At 42.2% G+C, this 22,596-nt stretch overlaps 1 protein-coding gene across 2 annotated transcripts in view; it reads left to right on the top strand.

Annotated features, from left to right (window-relative positions):
* Positions 1–22,596, top strand: part of SUSD1 (sushi domain containing 1) — a 101,986-nt gene that overhangs the window by 58,002 nt on the left and 21,388 nt on the right. For both annotated transcript variants that reach the window (XM_045840898.1, XM_045840897.1), the window contains exons 10-12: positions 2,025–2,217; positions 10,533–10,624; positions 11,851–12,037. In XM_045840898.1, the coding sequence (XP_045696854.1) occupies positions 2,025–2,217; positions 10,533–10,624; positions 11,851–12,037 (472 nt within the window). The remainder of the gene's footprint in view (positions 1–2,024; positions 2,218–10,532; positions 10,625–11,850; positions 12,038–22,596) is intronic.

The raw sequence follows: 22,596 nt of genomic DNA, 5'->3' as shown, positions 1-22,596 counted from the left end.
GCCCCTTCTCTTTGTATCCTGTACCCTCTTTGGGCACCTAACCCAAGCTCTTGCCTTCCTTAATGATCTCTGGGCTGAGACTCCTAGATCCATTTCCTCAGGCCTCGTGTGTTCCATAATCTTTGGACTGCCTGACAAGCTACTTGCACTTTTTTCACGTGCGTCTTCACATGTGTGACCCTCCTTCCTGCATTCCTCTCCCCTCCCTCCCTGAACCCACCTGGCCCACTCCCGCCCACGCTTCGAGGCTCGGCGCAGCCGTTCCCCGGGGGGAAGGCCTTCAGTGACCTGCTCCCCCAAACACTCTTCCCGCTCTCCACCCTGTTGTTCCTGCTCTGACCTTCCACATCCCCAGCCCTCCTGGCTAGTGCTGATTTCTCCCTCAGTCCCCAGTTAAGATGGGGAAGGCTTCCCGATCCCCGAAGAGGAGGGTCAGGTGTCCCTCCTGGGTGCTCCTACAACCTCCTGTATGATCACACTCGTCTCTAGGTGTTTTATTTGCCTGGATACTTATTCGTGAGTTTCTGTAGGTCAGGAACTTATTTGCCATCATAGACCCAAAACTGTATATTCTGGCTGCCAAGTAATAGGCACTGTATCTACAGAATGAATTGATGACAGAGAAAAAACTTAATGATATATCGCTAAATAAAAGGACTATATTATAAAATAGGACATAGAGCAGATTGAAAGCCTACAACTAGAAAGCATGTTGTTGTCGTTGTCTATAGACGGAACTATATGAAGTTTAGGATTAGAATGCAGCCTACAGAGGTGTGAGATTGTCTCTGGCAGGTGTCGGCAGTCTGAATGCAGATGTGAGGAAGTCCAACATCTGGACTGACCCAGAATTTTGGGTTTTCTCAAATGCGTGGAATTGAGAACAAAGGGGCAAAGGCTTTGAGGGTACTGGGGAAGAAAATGGTCGATGTGATGAAATATGACAGCTGAGATGGGTGGGGAAGACGAGGATGAGGGTGGGAGAACATTGGTAGAAAATCTTAAGTGAGGAAAACTCGGGGGTTTTCATGAGAGAGATCGTGTCTGGTGGGAGTGAGAATGGGGGATGCAAGATCTTGGTGGATCAACTCTGCTGACGACATAGTCTAGCTAGGGTGTGGCTGTGGGTCTGAGCCATTAAAGTGGAGTGGACGAACTTCATAGCATTGAGCTCAGGGGATTCTGAGGCCAGGTGCTGATGGCTTATGTTTAGGATACTTTAAATTACCCAAGAGAATGCTAGGAATTGGGGGAGAGTGGAGTCTCCCAGTGAGTCCTGTGTCAGGGTCCTGGATGATTGTGGGATGACGATCGTGGTGAGGAGGAAGGGGGCGGGACAGCCAGTGGCATGAGCATCAGAGGAAATGGGACACATGGACATTTAGCTAAAGCACACCAATCAATCAAGGGCTGGTCACATTACTTCTGGGACCAGCTCATATATTTGCCCTTATAAATCCTTATATTATACTGGCAACTTGAGTCGGCAATGGATCGAGTTAACAGTGTATGATGACTCCACAGACCAAAAGCTCTTTTACAGCAGAGCTCAGCTGGAAAACAGCAAGTGAAGTGAGTACCATTGCACAGCTACTTTGAATGCACAGTTTGCAGTGGTCCTCATAAAGTTTAAAAACTATTCCTTGAGGATTATCTAAGAAATCCTTAGGAATGAACAGAATTTAAAATAGTTTCGCCCAGTAGCCCCAGTGCAGTCAAGGGATTACCTTGGAATGGCCTGACAATCTGTTCATCTGAGATGAAGTTTTACATTTGAAGCTCAGTCCGTAGTTGTTTGAGGGGGAAGTTGCATAGAATAGGCAGGGCAGCTTTGTAAGGTCCTTCCCCCGTTTAGCTTGCTATTGTATTAAACATAACTCTACCGTAACGTACTCTACTCAAACATAAGTGGGTGAGGGCAAATAGAAGGAACCTTCTTGCTCTATCTTTATTTTGCTTATAATCCAGATACTTGCAAACCAACAGAAAATGTAATGCAACCATTTCTTTTAATCTCATGACAGTTTAAAATTGTGGGCCGAAGAGGGTATCTGAATGATTTTTATCACGCAGTATCATTTAACTTCACAATGGGGGAACGAGCGTCCGTTGTGTGTTTAGACCTGTACCCGGCAACTGATTACACAGTGAACATCACCCTCCTGGGATCTCCCGAGCCGCACTCAGTGCAGGTGATGATCACCACTGCACCTGCAGGTAGGTGCGCGTGCCTTTCTGTCCTGTAGCTCAGGACAAGTGAGATGTGTGCATTGTGCAGTGTGGGGGAGCATAGGGAATGCTGGGAGTCAAGAGACTTCAGTTCTAGTTCTAACAAACTGCCAACTTTGTCTGGGGTTCAGGGTGCCTGAAACTTGCTACCTGTCCCCTTCCCCACAGGGGTTCTGGCTCCTGTGATAATTCAGCCAATGTAAGTTACCAAGCAGTGTGGAGCCCACCACCTTGTGAACTGAAACCTAATTCGGGAAATCTCTTCTAATGAGGTTATTTGGATTCAGTCTGACACTTGGCTTCCCATGTATGGTGGGGTACCCTTGCCCACAAAGAAAGGAGGAAAATTCACTTTCCTTGGAAATTTTAGAACTTTGTGATGTTGGTTCCAGATGTTTCTTGGTGCCCATTCCAAGTCTTTACAACCTTTTCATTTTCCTTTCTCCTTTGAGCCTTTTGAGCCCTATTTCCTACCACCACCCCGTCCCCCACTGCAGAAGATCTTTATCCCTTTAGTGAAAGAGCCTCCTTTCTTTGTGGGCAGGGTACCCCCCAGTAGAGTAGTGAGAGTAGGAGTCTCTTCAAGTGACGTGGATTGTCTCGCATGCCCGCGTCACAGTCCCAATTTTCTGTCCTTTCCCCTGAGTTCCTCTATTTGCAGAAAGACCCCAGGAATTACTTTATGGAATGCCTTGCCTGTGAGTCCTGCTGGCTGGTTAGGAGGTTTCACATTGGTCTCCCCCAGGCAATTACCCTCAGTTGATCCTTGAGCCGTTGCTACGTTTCTGGAACTTCTGCTTTCACTGGTCTAATGAACCAGGAAGTGCCCAAGCCACACCTTTCCTTAGAACTGCGTTTCTAAGACTTGAAGCGCCTGAGCTTCTGTGCCGAGAACTGGAGCATTCCTTCCTGCCACTGCTTCCTTCTCTGCGTCAGAGAGAGAGGGCACCGGTGGTCCACTTCCCTCTGCTGTTCTGTGGGCTGAGCTTCCAGTGTATCAACTGCCGTCCAAGTTGTTTCTGTTCCTTCTCTATTCCCAGGCTAATGCCTTTTGCTAGACTGTAATACTTTCCTTCCCTACATTTGCTTTTTGTTTTTACACTTAGATTTTTGTTTTCCTAACGTATTACTTTAGATTCTGCCAGTGAGCTCTCCGCAGAAAGAGAGAGAAGGATACCAGAGAGTTCTGGATCTGCCAAGATCAACCAGTGTGCAAATAAATCCCGCCTAGTTTACTTTCATTAGGAGGTATCTGTTTCTGTTCCATTCAGCCTATAACCCAGGCCTGGGCCGATCATTGTCACCCCTCCCTGGATTCTCCTGTTGTAATACAGCTCTGTTCTTCTGCTCTTCCTCTTCAAGTTCCACCGCCCCACAGTTCCCAGGGGGGCTTCCTTCCAGCCTCAGCTCCACCTGCTCTTCCCTCTACAGGAACAATGTAATGGAGACCACTGTACCTGAACACCAATTAAAAAAAAAAAAAGAACAATGTCACCTTGAAACTAATTTAATGATGCTTGAAGAGGTCTACGCTGATTTTTCAAATATTTCTCTTTTTAAAAATGTCCACATTTTATATAACTACATAGTGTCGCAATGCCACTTGGAGGGGTTCTCCATTAATGCTTTACTTGGGGTTCCCGATTTAAAATTTTAACAGAACTCTTCTTGATAGAATAATGCCTGAGTCTGCGCACCTTTTGGGAGGAGAGTCATTTTAGTCTGTTGTTTAATGTAGTCCTTTTATTCTTCTCTTTGGTGATTCTGAGCCACTTCCCCAGACCCAGTAAATATTCCTGTCTTTTCTAGTCTCTTTAGCGCGGTCGTATTGGGGTATATCTCCCTCTTCCTTGTCATGGTTTCTGAGCAGGGCCAATATGAGTTCAAATTTCCTTCTCCTCCTGGATGTTATTTCCTGTTTTTCATTGTCTCCTAATCTTTTTCTATTTGCAAGACCAAAACCTGTTTCGTAAAATCATTTCATTCGTTTTTCAGAGACTGGGCAAATCTCCTTTCCAGGAACGGAGGGCTCTAGGCACACACCTTTTATGGCTTCTTCTTAGTGTTTGAGTTTGTGATAACTCCACTGGATTTTATCTATTTCAACCCAAGAAGAATCCCTGCTGTAGAATCCCCAGGCAGGGTCTCAGGTCCACAGACAGGGAGGCTCCGAGATGGCTATTTCCCAGGCTAAAATCGGAGAAGAGATTACTTGCTTCTTAGTCTTAACCATCCATTAATATGACATTAAGAAAAGCTAACTACAAGATGTTCTTTTTAAATTTTATTTCCTTGTAACTTTTTAATTTGATGTAATTTCAAATTTCTCTCCCTTGCTCTCTCATTCTTCTGCCCTCCCGCCTCTCTCTCTCTCCCAGAAATAAGTCCTGTGTGGCTACACTGTATTTTGTCAGGGTTTGGGTTCTGTTCCCTAACATTTTCTTTAGGGTATTTATGCTCCAATGTTCGTAAGTGATATTTGTTTATAGTTTTCTTTCTCTCTTTGTACTGCCTTTCTCAGGTTTAGGCATTCGTGTTTTCCTTGCTTCATAAAAAGAATTTGGAAGGTTTCCTTCATTATTTGGAAGATTTCTTTTATTATTACAACTCATGGAGCATTTGGACTATCTGGTCTCAGATGGTTTTGTAGAATTCTCCTCTGAAAGAGTCTGGACATGGAGAATTTCCTTGATAACTTTCTCAGTTTTTTTCTGTGGAAATTGGCCTGTTTGTTTTGTATGTCTAATGGGGTCAATTTGGGCAAACTACATTAGAAATTACCCATTTCATCTATGTTTCTGAGATTATGTGTGCATGTGATCTACATAGTAGTTCCATTTAACTTTTTGAATTTTCTTTTGTTTCAATGATAATTTCTCCCCTTGTTTGTATTTTTTCCTTTTTTCTAAATTAGGCTATTAGCGGTTTGTCTATTTTTCTGTATTTTTTAAAAATCAAGATTTTGTTTAATTAATTAGATATACTATTCTTTTTTCTCTTCTACACCGGGAATTAGCAAACTATGGCCTGCAGGCCAAATCTGCCCTATAGCCTGGTTTTATAATAAAGTTTTATTGAAGCACAGCCAAGTCATTCATTTACATATTGCCTGTGGCTGCTTTTGTGCTACAAAAGTATAGCTAAGCAGCTGTGACAGAGCGGGTTGGCCCAGAAAGCCTAAAATATTTACTGACTGACCCTCTGTAGAAAAAATTTGCTGACTCCTGCTCTGCATCAATAATTTCTGCTTTCCTATTTATTATATCCATTCATTTTTTTTCTGCTCTATAATGGTAGTTGTGTTTTATCTTTATTGTGAATGGTGGTTTTTGCATTAAAAAGTGTCCTTCTTTGTCCTAGTTATTGCTCTTTGCGTGAATTCTACCTGTACCGGAATTACAACTCCCAGGTCCTTATGGTGCCCTTTTCCTTGTTTTACTGAGCCCATCGCTCCATCTCCAGCCTTTCCGAATCACTGTGTTTCAGGTACCCCTCAGGCACCCAGTGTATAGTTGGATGTTGCATTGTGAGACAGTTTGAAAATCTTTTTTAGTTTTTAATAAAATATTTTTAAGAAGTGAAATTTGTTTACAGTTATTGTTAAGACTGATATGTCTGGACTCAACTTTGTCCTGTTATTTTATTATACTACATTAGTGTATTTTCTGTATTTCCCTGTGATGTGTTTTCTTTGGTGATTATTTATTTACTTCTTTCTTTATTTATTTATAGGAAGGCTTGTGTATATTTTTTCCAGGGGTTGCCTTTGTACCTTTTTGAAGTGCCCTGTCTCCTGTTTTCTTACATAGCTTTCCACCATCTGGTTTGTCAGTTTTTAGTGGTGTACCTTACCTTCCATTTATTGACTGTGTAACAGTCAGATTGGACTCTTGTCCCATCCTTTCTCCTCCCAGTTTGTAGTTGCCTTATTTTTACTTTATCAGAACACAGACCATTTATATTTTTTTTTCTTGTCCCACCTTTTTGTTTTAAGTCTACAATAGAATACATCAGATAGTCACCGTCAGTGTTTTCACTGAAGTTCCCCTAGTTGTCCCTTGGAGAAAGCTCACCTTCTACTAGACTCCTCAAGAGTACAGTGTTCCCTGAGCTCTTGCATGTTTCATGCTTCTCTGTGTCCTGGACACACGAGAGATAGCGTGGCTGGATATAAAAATCTTGGTTCACACTTTCTTAATTGGAGTTTCCTTAAAATTCAGTTCATATTATTACCTTGCTTTTTATTTAGCTTTTGAGAAGTCTGATGCAACCTTTTTTTTCCTCTCTCTGTTGGATCTTACTTATTTACTTGAATGAAGATGCTGAGGATTTTTTTTTATCTTTAATAGTTTTTCTTTAATAGTTTTACTTGAATCGATTGTTCTGGATGAGCTTTCTCAGTTATCTTGTGGGCTCTTTCAGCATTTATATTTCTAATTTTTGTAAAGCTATCTGGAATTATCATTTTAAATGTTAACTTTTTCAATGTTTTTCTTCTTTGGAGACCTTAATTATACACATGTTGGATCTTTGTCTGTGTCCCATTTCAAGCACTTCAAAATATTTTTTACTTCTGTGTACTCTCATTTTAAGTCTTTCTGTTTTTTTCTTCCTGTGTTTCTTCAATGCCCCTTATTAAAATTTCCTTCTAATCTGCCCTGGGCACTGTGGCATTTTGACTTTATTTCTGATATTAATTAGTCTTTTCCTTCTGTTTCTTTCCTGAATTCAGTCACTTTTGTTTCTTTTCTTCCCCACTTTTTGTCCATTTCTGTTCTTAGTTTTTGAATTTCTCACTCAAGGTGTTTTCTTCATATCCCCAATGCTTGTCTGGGGCTATTTCAGTTTAGTGAGTTATACATTTTTTCTAGTATGTGGGTATATTTTTTTTAACAATGTGGAGTTTTTCACAAGCTGAAATGCTTTGATTATATATATTTTTTCTTTCTAATGTCTATTAATTGCACAGACAGAATTGGTAATTTAGGAGGATCAATTAGATTTCTAGGTTAAGAGTGCCCTCTTCTGTCATTGAATGAAGTGAAGGTCCTTTAAAGAATATGTTTATTCCTTTTTTTGGTGAGGGTGGGATGCATTGTGTATTCTCCTATTTGGAGTTATTTTTTTTGCTTTGTGGGATCTTGCATTTCCCCCTTGCTTCTTCTCCCTGTAACCATGCAGGCTCCTGAGTGGTCCTTTTACTCCTCCTCTCTCTCAGAGGCAGTGCCTTTCTCATACTCCTACCTGGAGTCCCACAGGCTTTTCCCTCCTTGCCCGTCACCAGTCCTCTGCTATAGCAGGTCTCTTTTTCAGCAGTTTCACAGTTAAGGTAGAATTTCTATTCCTGAGAATAAAACTTCCAGCTCACTCTGGGGTCCTCTGTTTCTCTCTTCCCTTCCACATGTCTCTTCTAGAACTCCCCTCACTCTACAGAATGAGATGTGGTAGATGGAGAGAGGGCTTTGCTGGAATTTGGCATTGATTTTTTCTTTCTTAAAGAGTAATTTAAAGTTTGTAGTACTCTTCGTCTTCCAGTTCTGATGAGCACATTGGTTTCGTGTTGTTGTATTCCCCCTTCCTGGGCATCCACAGAATAAATGTGTAAACTGATCACCTTCCAAGAAGGTCACATCGCCATTGGAAGTATAATGCATTGCATTTGTAGATTAATTAGTGGAGAATTGATGTCTTTTCACTTGTGAGTCTTCCCATTCATGGATGTGGCATTCTCTCTTTATCGTTTTATTTTATGTCCTTTAGGAAAAAAATTGTTTTTAAATCTTAATGTAAGTCTTGGACATTTCTAGTTAGATTTATTTCTAGGTATTGGAAGTTTGTTCATGGTGTCCTCTTGGGAATGTGGGTCATTTAATTTTTCTATTGTCTTTTTTTTTTGGTGTGTTGCTTTTTGGTGGCTGGTATAACTTACTGCAAATTCAGTGGCTTAAAACAAGACGAATGTACTATCTTATAGTTCTGGAGGTCAGAGGTCTGAATCAGTCTCACTGGGTTAAATCAAGATGTCAGCAGGCGTATGTTCATTCTGGGGGCTTGAGGGGAGAATCCATTCTTTGCTCTTCAAAGCCTCTCTTTGGCTGGTGGTCCCATTCTCTTTCAACCTCATCAGTTTAACCTCTGCTTTTGTCCTTAAATCTCTAACCCTGATTGTCTTCCTCTTACAAGGAGGCTTGTACTACCTTGGGCTCAGCTGGCTGATCCGGATCATCTCCCTGTCTTAATCACAGTTACAAAGTCCTTGGTCCTGTGACGTAGCCTGGTCACAGATGCCAGGGGTGAGGATGCCAGGATGTGGACACCTGGGTGTGGGGGGGCGGGCATTATTCAGCTTACCATACTTGCCCTTGCAGCTACAGAGAAAACTGTTAGTTTTTATATGTTCTTGTGTTTGGGTGCAGCTTGCCAAACTCCTGTCATTTGTATTTGTTTTTCTACCTTCGAGCAATTTTACATTTGTTTTACAGTTGATTCTCTTAGACTTACTGGCAGTTGCATCATTTGGTCTCTTTCTTACTGGTATTTATAGTTCTCTTTTTTTTTTCTTGCCTCTTTCTGATTGTCTAAAATCCTCTGACTAATGCTAAGTAATAGCTATGAGACCATGCATCCTTGTATTGTTCTTTACTAGAAATTGTTTCATTGTTTTATGGAGTGTGCTTTAGAAGCATAGTAGTTTCTAATAAACACTCTTTTAAATTAAGGCGTTTCTATGAAATTAAATCCTAGTTTACTAAGATTTTTAGTCAGGAAAATGTATTAATGTATTAGTCATTGTAATGATAAAAATAACCATATGGTTTTTCTCTTTTACTCTATGAATAACTTTCCCAATAATGATCCTCTCTGTATTCCTGGCATAAATCTCCCTGATCATAATGTATTGTCATTTGAATGTACTGCTGACTTCTATTGCCTCACATTTTATTTTGAACTTTTTGTATTTATTTTAATAAGTGAGTTTAGCATAGTGTGTTCAGTGATTGGTTGTGCCATCCTTGTACAATCCAGGCATGTGATTATCTAGTCATATTAAATGGACTGGGAAACTTTTCACCTTCTTATACAAAAAGGTCTGGAGCTACTTAAATAGTATCGGAGTTACTTCCTTTCTGTCAAGTTTCATCAGTGTGGGGTTCCTGGTACCACTACTGCTTATTTCTAAAACCATCTGTACCCAAGAGTGAGGTTAGGTTATCCTGAATCATCTATACTTTCTTACTTTACCTTAACATTTAGAGGATATAGTGTGTAACCTGTGGAATAGGTTTTATTTAGGCAGAGGTGCCCAATCCATAAAGGACTCTCACATCAACTAATCTGGCTTCATTCGTAGGAACCTGTCAGGCCTGGCTTGGCTCCCATGAATCAACCAACCTACCTTCCTTCCTTCCTTCCTTCCTTCCTTCCTTTCTTTCTTTCTCTCTTTCCTTCCTTCCTTCCTTCCTTCCCTCTATTTTTTCTTTTCTTTTTTCTTTTCTTTTCTCCCTCCCTCCCCCTTCCGCTCCTTCCCTTTGTGCTTTGCAAGTTCTTTCTCACTTAATAATCATTACAGTGTTCCTATGGAACTTCTTAGCAAGTCTGTTCTATTATTTCCCATTTAGGGATAGAGGTAATCGTGGAAGGCAGTAAACCTCTGATATCAGGGTTTTGAAAGTAGGCTTTATTTTAAAAACCTTGTGTATATGTGTGTGGGGGTGGGGGTGCCTCTACATAACACCATACCGGATCTGAAACAACTTTTAGATTGGTTACCATGAAACAGAGCAGAGGCCAAGAAGTGTTCTGGTCATAAGAGACGAGGAAGCACAGACTGAGAGGTAACCCTTCCCGCTTTCCATCATGAAAAGCCTGACTGCTTGAGCAGGAACACTCAGCTCCGCATGGAGCGACTCTCAGCTTTTTTGCCAAAATATTTCCCTCGGCTCAGAATTTCAAACTGATGCTTATTCGTGTATGTGATGTTGTCCGAGGCAGGTACAGTGAGGTGCCAGCTTGACTTTAAGTAAACCAGAGGAATTCACTTAGTACACCAGAGGAGTTTGCAGTGAGTAAATAGACTTAAATAATTTTTAAGAGGGATCCTCCAGTTGGTCATCTTGTAACCCCAAATCTTTTATTAGGGCTGAGTTTACATGACCACAGAAGTGTGCTTCTACCACTGATTTGTAAGTTAAAATATTGCTGACATCATCCCATGTAAATGCTTATCCTTGGAAAATTTTTAATGAAAAGATAGTAGATTTGTATTGGATGTCAATTGATTTCTCATTCTTTTCTCCCTGCAGCGAAGCAGACCATCAGTGACATTTCAATATTTAATGAAACCTGCGTGAGATGGAGAAATAGGAAGATAGCTGGTATAGAGGAAATGTACTTAGTAAGTTGCTGACAGTTTCTCTGTTCATGGGGGTTGGCTCTGTGGGAGGTTTGAAAAATATCAACATACCTAAAAGTCAACTTGTGTAGCTGCCATTATCCATAGAAGAATCACAGTGGCAGTGACAACCAGAAGCAATCAAATGGGCACTTCTGCCGCATTTCTGACCACCGAGACCCTGGGGACTGATGGGAAAGCCTGGAGAGGGTTTTCCGTGCACACGGCCTGGTGCAGAACTGATGTCCAGGCCGGATCTGCGCAGGGATCCAAAGGCCTTGGCCTGTGTCTCTCCACACCAGTGTCCCCGACCAGGGTTTCAACATATTGTCTGGAGAGTGTAGGGGAACTTCTGGAGCTGGACGTGATTGTCAGTAAGAAAGGGAAATCCCATGGGGTGGGCTGTTACTGGAAGAAATTAAGTAGAAGGAAGTGTGTGTCTATTGGCCCAGGCACTGGGACGTTACAGGAAGGTGTGAGGAAGGTCTGAAGGGGACGGCCAGAGGGGGAACCCTGTCCCGGTTCACCAGACCAGCCTAGAGCATTCCAATCCCCGTCCTGCTTTGGAGAAGCCTTATTTCAGATTCTTAATTTTTTTCCCTAGGAAACTGACCTTGGGCCTTGCTCCTAAAAATTTGCCAATAGATTTTTCACATTGGGCCCGCATATTGCCAGAATTGGGTCCTTGATCTTTTGTGCATTTCGATATAAAAATGTATTTATCACACTGATAATATTACGAATATAATGTACAGGGTATTGTAACTCTAACCTTTAGTTACTGTTGTATTTCACTTTTTTTTTTTAACTAACTTGCTCAAGGTCATCCAGCTAATAATGGGTCGGGCACGGGTTAGAGTACGTGTCGGTCTGACCCCCAAAGCCCATGCTCTTTTTTTTTTTTTAAGATCTTATTTATTTGTTTTTAGAGAGAAGGAAAGAGAGGGAGAAAGAGAGGGAGAGAAACATCCATTGCTTGCTTCTCACACACCCTCAACCAGGGACCTGGCCCACAACCCGGGCATGTGCCCTGACCGGGAATGAAACCAGTGACCTTTCGGTTTGCAGGCCAGTGCGCAACCCACTGAGCCACATCAGTCAGGGCTGTATTTCACTTTTTGAAGGCACTTTAGAGTCAACAGCAAGCTAGTTCATGAGCAAGGTAAGGATCCAGGTGTTCCAAGTCTGTCAAGCTAATGATTCATCTCGTGAACTTTTCTGTGTTTTAGCTCCACATTCAGGGCCAGAGGTGGTATCAGAAGGAATTTGCCCATGAAGTCACCTTTAATGTCACTACGAGGAGCCAGGCTCCTGAGATGTGCTTGGACCTGCGTCCGGGTACCAACTACAGTGTCAGCATTCAGGCGTTGTCTTCGGCACGTCCCGCGGTCATCTCTCTGACAACCCAGATAACAGGTAAGTCTCGAGTAAAGGCACTCGGATGAACAAAGTCATCATGGAGCTGGAGAAAGAGGAACTCCATTCCTTTTTATCATTATATAATGAACTTTAAGAGAGAGAGGAAGAAGGACATGGCTTTGGAGAAGGATGGGAAGGGGCCTGCCACGGCGACTGTTTTATTCCTTACAAAGATATCTGAGACAAAATGTTATCATTGGTTAAATCTTGGGTAAAGTGCACTTGAATGTTGGTTCAAGTCCTTCTGGGTATTTGAAATATTTAAAATATTTCAGACTTTAAAAGAATTTTTCCTATTACTGTTTCTTTCTCAGCAACATATTTAATTGTGATTCTGTTGAAAGTGCCTTAAGAATAGTTTTCTCAGCCCTGGCTGGATGGAGCATCTTCCTGTACACCAGGGGTGTCACACTTATTTTCATCAGGGGCCACATCATCCTCATGGTTGCCTTCAAAGGGCTGAATGTAATTTTAGGGATGTGTAAATGTAACTGCTCAACAGCTAAGCAAGAGCTTGGCACTGCTGCCAGGTAGAAACAAGGTGTCAGGCTGGATAAAACAAGGTGGAGGGCCAGATTCAGCCCGTGGGCCTTGTGTTTGCCACCTGTACTGTTCACCAAAAGGTTGTAGGTTCTGTCCCCATTCAGGGCACATACCTGGGTTGCGGATTGACCCCCAGTTAGGGTGCATTTGGGAGGCAACTGTAATGATTTTTTCTCACATGGACGTCTCGCTCCTTCTCTCTCCATCTCTGTCTAAAATCAATGACCATATCCTCAGGTGAGGATTAAAAAAATAGTTTTATCTCAGGGAAAAATGATTGTCAGTCTCACTCTACTCCCTGGCAGATTCTCTTTCCACTCATTTTCTTGTCTCTCTCAAACTGTGCTACTCTTCCTCCCACGTACTCTGAGCTAACATGCAGAACATGAGCTTCTTTTTATTTCAGAGGAGCTTCTTTTTATTCCAGCCTGAGGAATTAGAAATAATCAGGTGAGGACTCACCACTCCCGAGTCTCCCTTGGCGTCCTGCGCGTGGAACCACACGTTTTGTCTTCTCTTGCCCTCCTCCCCAGGCTGGTGTGTTGGGTCCCGTCCCTTCTTGCTTAATCATCACCTCTTTCCAGTGTAGAATTCGTCTCAACGCTGCACAAGAATGTTGTAATATCTCCCCTTTGAATGAAAGCAAAGAAAAATAAACACACTTCCTTTGATCCCTTATTCTCTCCAGCTACTTTGTCTTCTCTCAGCCCCGCATTACAGAAAGAAACGTCCCTTGTGCCGGCGCCACGTCCTTACCCCCTGTTCCCCCTTGAAACGGCTCCAGTTTGGACACATTTGCCTTCACTGCTTTACTGAAGGGGTCTCCGTCTTGTAGAATCCACTGGCCAATTTCATTCTTACCTTTTTCTTTTCTACAGCATCTGACATTCCCCTCCTTCTTAGAATACTTTCTGTCTTGTCTTTGGGTTCCTCCTACCTTTCTGGCTGTTTCCTCTCAATTTTCTTTGCTAGCTCCATCCACTTGAAAACAATTATTACATTTATTGGGATGACATTGGTTAACAGGGTATATAGGTTTCAAGTGTACAATTCTGTAATATATCATCTGTACATTGTGTTGTGTGTTTGCCACCCAAAGTCAAAACTCCCTCTGTCACCATCTACTTGACCCCACTTACCCTTCACTGCCCCCCCCACCCCCCTTGCCCTCTGCTAACCACCATGCTGTTGTCTGTGTCTCAGAGTTCTTGTTTGTTTGTTTATCTGTCTTATTTGTTCACTGGTAGCTCTCAGTTTACTATTCCAAATATGAATGAAATCATAGTTCTTGACTTTTTCCATCTGACTTATTTTGCTAAGCATGATAATCTTATGATCCATCCATATTATTGTAAATGGCAGTGTTTCATCTTTTCTTATGACTTAGTAGTATTCTATTGTGCATATATACTATATCTTCTTTATCCAATCATCTACTAGGCACTGAGTAGCAGATTGGATAAAAAAACAAAACCCAACCATATGCTGCTTTCTAGAGACACATCTTAGCTGCAAAGACAAATATAGACTTAAAGTGAAAGGGCAGAAAATGATTCTCCAAGCAAATGGCATCCAGAGAAAAGTGAGTGCAGCTGCACTTATATCTGAAAATATAGATTTCAAGATTAAAAAGTAACAAGAGACAAAGATGGACATTTTATAATGATAAAGGTGACAAATCATCAAGAAGACATTAACACTCACCAATATTTACGCACTCAGTTAGGGAACACCAAAATATATAAAATAACTACTTAAAGAACTAAAAGGAGAAACTGGCAAAAACGCAGTTATAGTAGGTGATCTAACTCCCATTGACAGCTATGGATAGATCATCTAAACAGAAAGTCAATAAGGAAATACCAGCCTTCAATGATGCATTAAACCAAATGGACATAGTCGGCATTTATAGACCCTTTCGTCCGAGAACACCAGGTTACGCATTCTTCTCCAGTGCACATGGAACATTCTCAAGGATAGATCATATATGTTGGGACACAAAACTAGACTCACCAAATTCAAGAAGACTGAAATCACACCGAGCATATTCTCTGACCACAGTGCTTTGAACTTGGAAATCAAATGCAAAAAGAAAGCAGGAAAGAGCACAAATATGTGGAGAATAAACAATATGCCACTAAAGAATGACTGGGTCAAAGAAAAAATAAAAGGAGAATACAAAAGATACATAGAGACAAATGAGAATGACAATTTGATAAAAGAAAGCTTTTGGGATGCAGCAAAAGCAGTAATAAGAGAGAAGTTCATGTCACCACAGGTCTATCTCAAGAAGCAAGAAAAACCCCAACTAAACAACCTACCATTACATTTTTAAAAATTAAGGAAAGACCAGTGTAGCCCAAAGTCAGCAGAAGGAAGAAAATAGCTCCATCTACGTTTATTGGTGCACCTCCCCTGACCCCCAACCCCCGGCTGTACAAACCCCCAGCCTCCTCTCTTCCTTTTTCTTTATTATCAACTCTTTCTGCTCAGGGGATTTCTACTAGTCTCATGGCTATAAATATTAGCATCCACTGAGTATTCTCAAATATGTATCTCAGTCCCTATCTCTCCTCTGAGTTCCAGACTTGTATTTCCACTCCTCTCCTAAACATATTCTATGGAGCATCTAGTAGACAAATCCGACAGAGCTTTTGATTTCTCACTTCTTTCCTCTCCCATCCAATGACCCGTCTTGGTCATTGGCATTCCTACTCACCAACTGCTCCGGCCAAAGGAGTCATGGTTGATTCTGTCCCTCCCACCAATTTCTAATTCATCCACAGGCCCCACTGGCTTGTTTCTGAAGTGCATTCTGAATGCAACCATTTCTCCTCACCTTTGCCTTTACCCGTAGCAATGTAATGCAAGCCAGCAACCTCTTGCTTGGACTCTGCAGTAGCTTTCTGACTGGCCTCTCTGCTTTCATAGTTGCCTATCACCTCCCTCCTCCACCTAGTCTTGAATTTCACCAGAGTCAGAGCAATCTTTTAAAAATGTATATGAGAACATGTCATTGGATAGCTCAAAACTGTCCAATGAATTTCTGTTAGTATAGGGTAGAATCGAAGTCTGCTTTCTCCTCATGGACACTTTCTATACATGGTTTTTTTACATTGTAATCATTCAGGTCTCCGCTAAAATGCTATCATCTTGGAGACGCCTCCTGCCCATCCTTTCATAACTAACCTCCCTATTTGCACCCCATCACTCTCCATCCATTTACCCTGCTTGCATTTCTTCACAGAATGTGTTTTCAGAAACTGTTTTTAAAGTTTACTTGTTTATCTTCTTTCTCCCCTACCAACACAGGAGATCTTTAAAGCAGAGATTTTAGTCTGTGTGTTCTGCTTGGAATCCCCAGCATGCAAGGGCAGTGCTGACACACAGCGCGACATCAGAATATTTTTGTGATGAGTGAATATGAGGGCCAACCCAGAACTGGCCCACGGGTGGTGTTGGTCTTGAGGAGATGCGTGGTTAAGGAAAGTTTTAGAGCTACCCGCCTAAAAAAAAAAATTCACCACATTTTGGGGGCCGGAAAGAAAAGTAATGTTTAAGTTTTAGGGCATTCCTTCCCATGTGACTTACTAAAATGAATAGCTATGCAGTCTCTCAATCTCTGGTCTTTGTCATGTGTGGATGGTTTGAACTGCTGATCCAAATGAGTGTTTAATACTTTCTGAGTTGGGGGAAGAGAGTTTCATCTTGGTGAGACAATTTCTACCTTTTTTTTGTAACTTAAGCATTCTGTTTGTGCTTGTGGCCACCAGGGAGCACTGTTGAGCTGCTTAAATTTGTGGAGTTCAAGACAGCATATTTTCCAAATCTTACCCTACTGTAAAGAATTTGCGGTTTTAAAAAAAGTACAACAATTAGTTAAGATCTCATGAAAGGGTAAAATTAAAGCCCCCTTCTCTTTTATAGTAAAGGAACAAAGGGAAACTTACATGTTGACGTGAGTCACCTGGCTGCCCAAGATGTGACTGTATTTGAGTTAAATCGTGAACTTTTGAATTTTACCAGAAATGTTAGGCAAGGAATTTGGGTTGGGAAATGCATCTGCTAATTTCCCAGGAGAAAAATGAATGAATTTTCCCTCTCGGAGTCTCACATTAAACTAAATCTTACTGCTGGGAACCGGGTGAACACGGTCCCTTTAAATGCACTAGTGCTGACTTCCAAGGGGAGCTCTAGGAATGCTGAAGGGCAGAGGCAAGTGCTGCTGGGAGAACGGAAGAGGGTGCTTGTGAGAGGGGCTGGGAGATGGAAATCCATCCAGTAGCTTGTTTCTTTTTAAAAGTTTTTTTTTTATATTGATTGATTTTGATTTTCAGAAAGACAAAGGAAGAGGATAGGGAGGAGTTGTGGGGGAGGGGGGCAGAGAGAGAGAGAGAGACATCAATTTGTTGTTACACTTATTTATGCATTCATTGGTTGCTTCTTGTATGTGCCCTGACTGGGGACTGAACCCTCAACCTTGGCATATCTGGACGATGCTCTAACTGACTGAGCAACCTGGCCAGGGCCGGAAAGTTTCTTTATGTCAGAACAGTATGCATTGTGAAGGGGGTGGCTTTGTTTCTGAAAACTTGTGAATTTTTGAGTTTTCCTAGAAATGTGAGGCAAGGGTGGAATTTGACCTTGGAAAGGGAAGGAACTGATTTCCCAGAAGAGAAATGAATGGGATTTTCCCACTGAGTGTCTTAACACAACACTAAATCTTACTGATGGAAACTCCTAGAAACCCAGAACCAGGGTTTGTGGGTGGCATAGAGGTGGGGGAGGGGCGTGCTGCAACTCAGTTTTACTCAGCGAACGTTTATTGATTGGTTCTGTACAAAGAGCCAGGCTGAGTGCTGAAGGAGATATAAAGATGAAAAGAAGATTGTTCCTTCTTCCTGGGAGGCCAAGTCTCTTAACTTTTTTGATAGGGGAGATACAGCCAGCCTTGTGATAGCTGATGACTTACACACAGCGTGAGCTACTGTTTTTTTTTTCTGTTGCCATTAACTTCAATTGATCCGGCCTTGAGTGGTGGCATGATCTATCTGGGCTGGTGCCCAGGGTTAGGAAAGAACTGTCATGGTGTATGTATTTAAGTGTATTAATTCCTTGCATTTACTTGCAGTTTATAGTATAAAATTGGGACTTTGGTTTTGGTGCAAATACATTTTCCTTCCATTTTTGGTTCTTTTAGTTCCTTTTGGTGGGTTTTAGAGGAATTTTAAACACATTCACATTTATATTACCTTTTTTCTCTTACTGATGTTAACAGTTTGCCTACATAATGATACTAATCTTTTTTCTACCTATCACACCCCCAGTGTATTTACACTTTAATTTTCTTTTCAATATTCTTTTTGACATTTAGACATTTTAAAATTTGATGTAATCAATTTTATTGATTCTTTTATGGTTTCTGCCTCTGATCATGCCAAGAAAAGCCTTCCCCACCCTAAAATCAACCTAATTCTTATTTTCTAATGCTTCTTAATAGATTTGTTTTTCATATTTAACCTTAGATCCGTGTGGAATTTGTTCGGATGTACAGTATAAGGCTGTATTTACCTGGTAATAGCCCCTCTCCCCAAAAATGATCAGCCAGCTCACTGTCACCTCTGGGAAGACTATTCATGTCAAATACAATATTTTCATTTATTTATTTGAGTCTCTTTCTATTTTTTAAAACAAATTTTCAATTGTTTGGGTCCCTTTCTAGATTGTTCTAGCATCTTCCATACCTTTGCCTGTCCTGTGCTTATACCTTACTCTTTCAATTATTATAATTTTTTAAGTGTCTTTAATTGATTATGCTATTATAGTTGTCCCAATTGCCCCTTTTGCCCTCCTTCCACCTGCTACACCCATTCCCTCCAGCAGTCCCTCCCATAGTTGATGTTCATGGGTCCTGCATGTTCTTTGGCTACTCCATTACCTATACTGTCCTTAACACCCTCTGTCTATTTCATACCCACCAATCTGTACTTCTTAATCCCTGCACCTTTCCCCTTGTTTTCCCCTTTCCCCCACTCAACTGATAACTCTGCAAATAATCTCCATATCTACGATTCTATTCCTGTTCTGCTTGTTTGCTTAGTTTGTTATTTGGATTCAATTATTGATAATTGTAAATTTATTGCCACTTTAATATTCATAGTTTTGATCTTCTTTTTCATATAGAATGCCCTTTAGCATTTCACATAATAATGGGTTGGTGATGATGAACTCCTTTAGTTTTACCTGGTCTGGGAAGCACTTTACTTACCCTTTAATTCTAAATAGTAGCTTTGCAGGATACAGTAATCTAGCTTGTAGGTCCTTGCTTTTCATCACTTTGAATACTTCTTGCCAGTCCCTTCTAGCCTGCAGAATTTCTTTTGAGATCAGCTGACAGTCTTATGGGAACTCCTTTGTAGGTAACTCCCTTTTCTCTTGCTGCTTTTAAGATTCTCTCTTTATCTTTAAACTTTAGCATTTTAATTATGATGTGTATTGGTGTGGTCCTCTTTGAGTCCATCTTGTCTGGGACTCTCTGTGCTTCCTGGACTTGTGTGTCTGTTTCCTTCACCAAATTAGGGAAGTTTTCTTTCATTATTTTTTCAAATAGATTTCTAATTTCTTGCTCTTCCTCTTCTCCCTGTGGCACCCCTATGATTCTGATGTTGGTATGTTTAAAGATGTCCCAAAGGTTCCTAAGCCTAGCCTTGGGTTTGTTTGTTTGTTTGTTTGTTTATAATTATTTATTTCTTCCTGCTGTTCTGATTGAATGCTTTTTCCTTCCTTGTGTTCCAAATTGTTGATTTCATTCTCGGCTTCATCCCCTCTACTGTTGGTTCCCTATAGATTTTTCTTTATTTCACTTAGTGCAGCCTTCATTTCTGCCTGGGTCTTTTTTATGCCATTGAAGTACCCAATGAGTTTCTGGAGCATCCTGATAACCAATGTTTTAAACTGTGCATCTGAAAATTTGCTTATCTCCATTTCGTTTAGTTCTTTTTCTGGAGTTTTGTTCTGTTATTTCATTTGGGCCAGGTTTATTTGTCTCAACTTGGCAGCCTCCCTGTGTTTGTTTCTGTGTATTAGGTAGAGCTGCTTTGACTCCCTATCTTAGTAGCATGGTCTACTGTAGAAAAGCACACCTGGTAAGTTGTATGGGGCAGAGCCTTAGGTGATCTCCAGGACAGGGCAACCCAGGTCACTGCTCTGTTGCTCTGTGCAGGGGAGGGCTCGCAGAGGGGACAGTGCCACTGCCTGACCTCTGGAGTTTTGCACAGGAGGAAGCTGTCTCCTGGCACTTGCATTTCTCTTTCTCCCCATATGCCACTGGTGCTCTTCCAGCTGTTGCCCTGTGCTGAAGTTTAGAGCGGCTGGGTCTGTGTGAGTCCCGAGTCGGTTGTGGGCCCTTTAATAGGAGTCTCTTGAGAGAGTCCCTCAGTTTCTTTCACCGCCCCAACCCACACCGGTTTTTACAGCCAGAAGTTATGGGGCTTATCTTCCTGGTGCTGGAACCCCAGGCTGGTTGGTGTGGTCTGGGTCCAGGATCCCTCACTCCTGAGGTGTCCCTCCTGATATTTATCCACCACATAAGATCGTCTCCACGCCCCTCTGCCCCTCTCTCCCTCTCCATGTTTCCACCCCTCCCACTCGTCTGGATGAATGTGGCTTCGCTAAATCCCTGGTTGTCGGGCTTCCACACAGCTTAATTTCCTGAAATTCCGGGTGATATTTGTTCTGCAGTCTACTTGTGCTTTTCTCTGTAGTTGTGCATGGAGGCAAGGCATGTCTACCTATGCCTCCGTCTTGACCGAAATCTCAATTATTCTAATTTTATAATACATTTAATATTTTTTTAGGACAAGTTCTCCTTCCTTTATTTTTCTTCACACTCTTCAAAGTTTTCTCACACGGCAGTCCCCATATCTTCCTTTGTCATTTGCTTCTAGGAGAGGATGGATGTTGTCAGCACCCAGGAATGATAGTGAGGGTCTCCCTTCTGGGGCTTCTTCATCTTACAAACCCAGGATGAACGAACTACATTCTCCTGACACGGCCTGCTTCTTGCCTTGAGTCTAATTTGTTTTTAATCAGCCATGAGGCGAAGGGGAGGCAGAAGAGATCTGCCAAGGGCAGCGGTTGGGGGGATGGGAAGGAAGACCTTGGAAAATACAGCTAGCCATTCAAGTTATGTGACTTCGAAATGTGGCTAAGATGAGCCTAATGAAGTTCATGCTTTTACATTAGAGGGGTTGCATTACATTAAATGCAAGTAGAGTGCTTAAAATCTAAGGTGGGGAGGGCCTTGAGCAGGCGGAGCAGAAGACAGTGTAGAAGTCACATGGCGGGTGGCTGGATCAACTGGCTGGCAGGGGCATGGGGAGAACCAAAGGGAAAGGGCAGCTTCTCCAGGACACAGCCACGGAGCAGGGGCTGCTTCCCGCGGGGGCTGCGGGGCCGCCCTTGCTGGGCCGGGTGAGCACTTTCTTCTGCTGCCGTCAAGGGTGTTGAGAAACGGAGTGGTTTTAGAAGGTTAACCAAGAGATCAGAGGAGCTATAGCTGTTCATCTCAGAGAAGAGATTAAACAGAGGAATACTTTGAAAGGGCCCGAGGAGGGGGCACACAGGCAGAAAGAGTGAACGGTTCATCTCCCACTGGGCAGAGAACAGGAAACATGTGATGAAAACCACCTACTTTACTGTGACAACAAAACGAACACAACGCCGCAAAGGAAAGGGCATTTCAGTGACCGCATGAAGGGTGGGGGCAGCTGTTCTCAGTCTGGAAGGAGCACATTCCTGGTGGGCATGGGGCAGGGCTCTTCAAACTGCCTTCCCCTCTCCCCATCATCGCCGCAGGATGCTGGCGTCGGTCCTGCTCAGGTGTGTCCGTTCTGGACTCCCTTTCTGCACACCTGTTGGAGATGGCAGAGACCTTCAGCACTTTTGTGTGAGGCCTTGACTGTAAGCATGGGCTGTTCCAGGTCCTTCTAGGGTCCCTGCCAATCCCACAGGCTTAATGCGTAATCTGTGCGACTGTGCCTGGGTGACTCTGGAAGAAATTGCAGATTTAGTGCTGTTTAACAAAAGCTACAGGGGGCTTTCCCTCTCCCTCGTTGTCTTAGATACCCGCAGTGCTCGGTGGTTTGCTCCGGGCCCTCGGCTTTTCTCAGACGCATTTCCATGGTCCCCAGTAACCGTAGCCTCTTCTCCTAATGACTGACTGCGTATCAACCCACAGTGTGCTCCTAAGCTCTGGACCTGTATTTCTGCACTTGGTCTTAGCCAAGAGGCTGAGAGGCATTCACACGTATTGGGTTGGCCAAAAAGTTCATCCCCCCCCCCATAAGATGGTTCTAGTAGCACTTAATTGTTTTTAACTTTATTGGAAACAACTTTGTCAGATTGTATTATGACAGCTGTCAAAGTATCAGCATGCATTAAAAAAGTCACAATTGGTGAATTTTTGTGCAGCTATTTTAATATTGAAGATGGAAGGAAATATATAATATTTTTAGCATATTATGCTTTATTATTTCAAGAAAGGTAAAAATGCAACTGAAATGCTAAAAAATGATCTGTGCAGTGTATGGACAAGGTGCCGTGACTGATCTAACATGTCAGGTGTGGTTTGTGAAGTTTCTTGGTATTATTGACATTGTGGCCAAATAATGCTTTGCTGTGGGGCTGTCTTATGCATTGGAAGATGGTTAGCAGCACCCCTGGCCAATAGCAGGAGATAGCTGACACAGTCAAAATATCCATTTCAATAAACTTATTGGTGAAAGTGAAAAATGTGCCTTTTACTATACAGAAAAAAACTAAACAGACTTTTTGGCCAACGCAAAATATTTCCACCATCTGCCAGACAGTTCAACAAGCATTTCAAACTTCACATCTAGTAGTGAGCTGCTTCTGAACTTTCCCCCCCAGACCTGGACGAAGGTCATCACCGCTGACTCAGTCGCCAAAACCTAAGCCCAGATTCCTTCCCCTTCCCTTCCTCGTCTTCCTCC

The sequence above is a fragment of the Phyllostomus hastatus genome, unplaced genomic scaffold (assembly GCF_019186645.2).
Source record: "Phyllostomus hastatus isolate PE091 unplaced genomic scaffold, TTU_PhHast_1.1 phas_contig_34, whole genome shotgun sequence".
NCBI lineage: Eukaryota > Metazoa > Chordata > Mammalia > Chiroptera > Phyllostomidae > Phyllostomus > Phyllostomus hastatus.
Note: the sequence above shows the minus strand (reverse complement) of the source record. Positions and strands in the feature narration are given on the sequence as shown.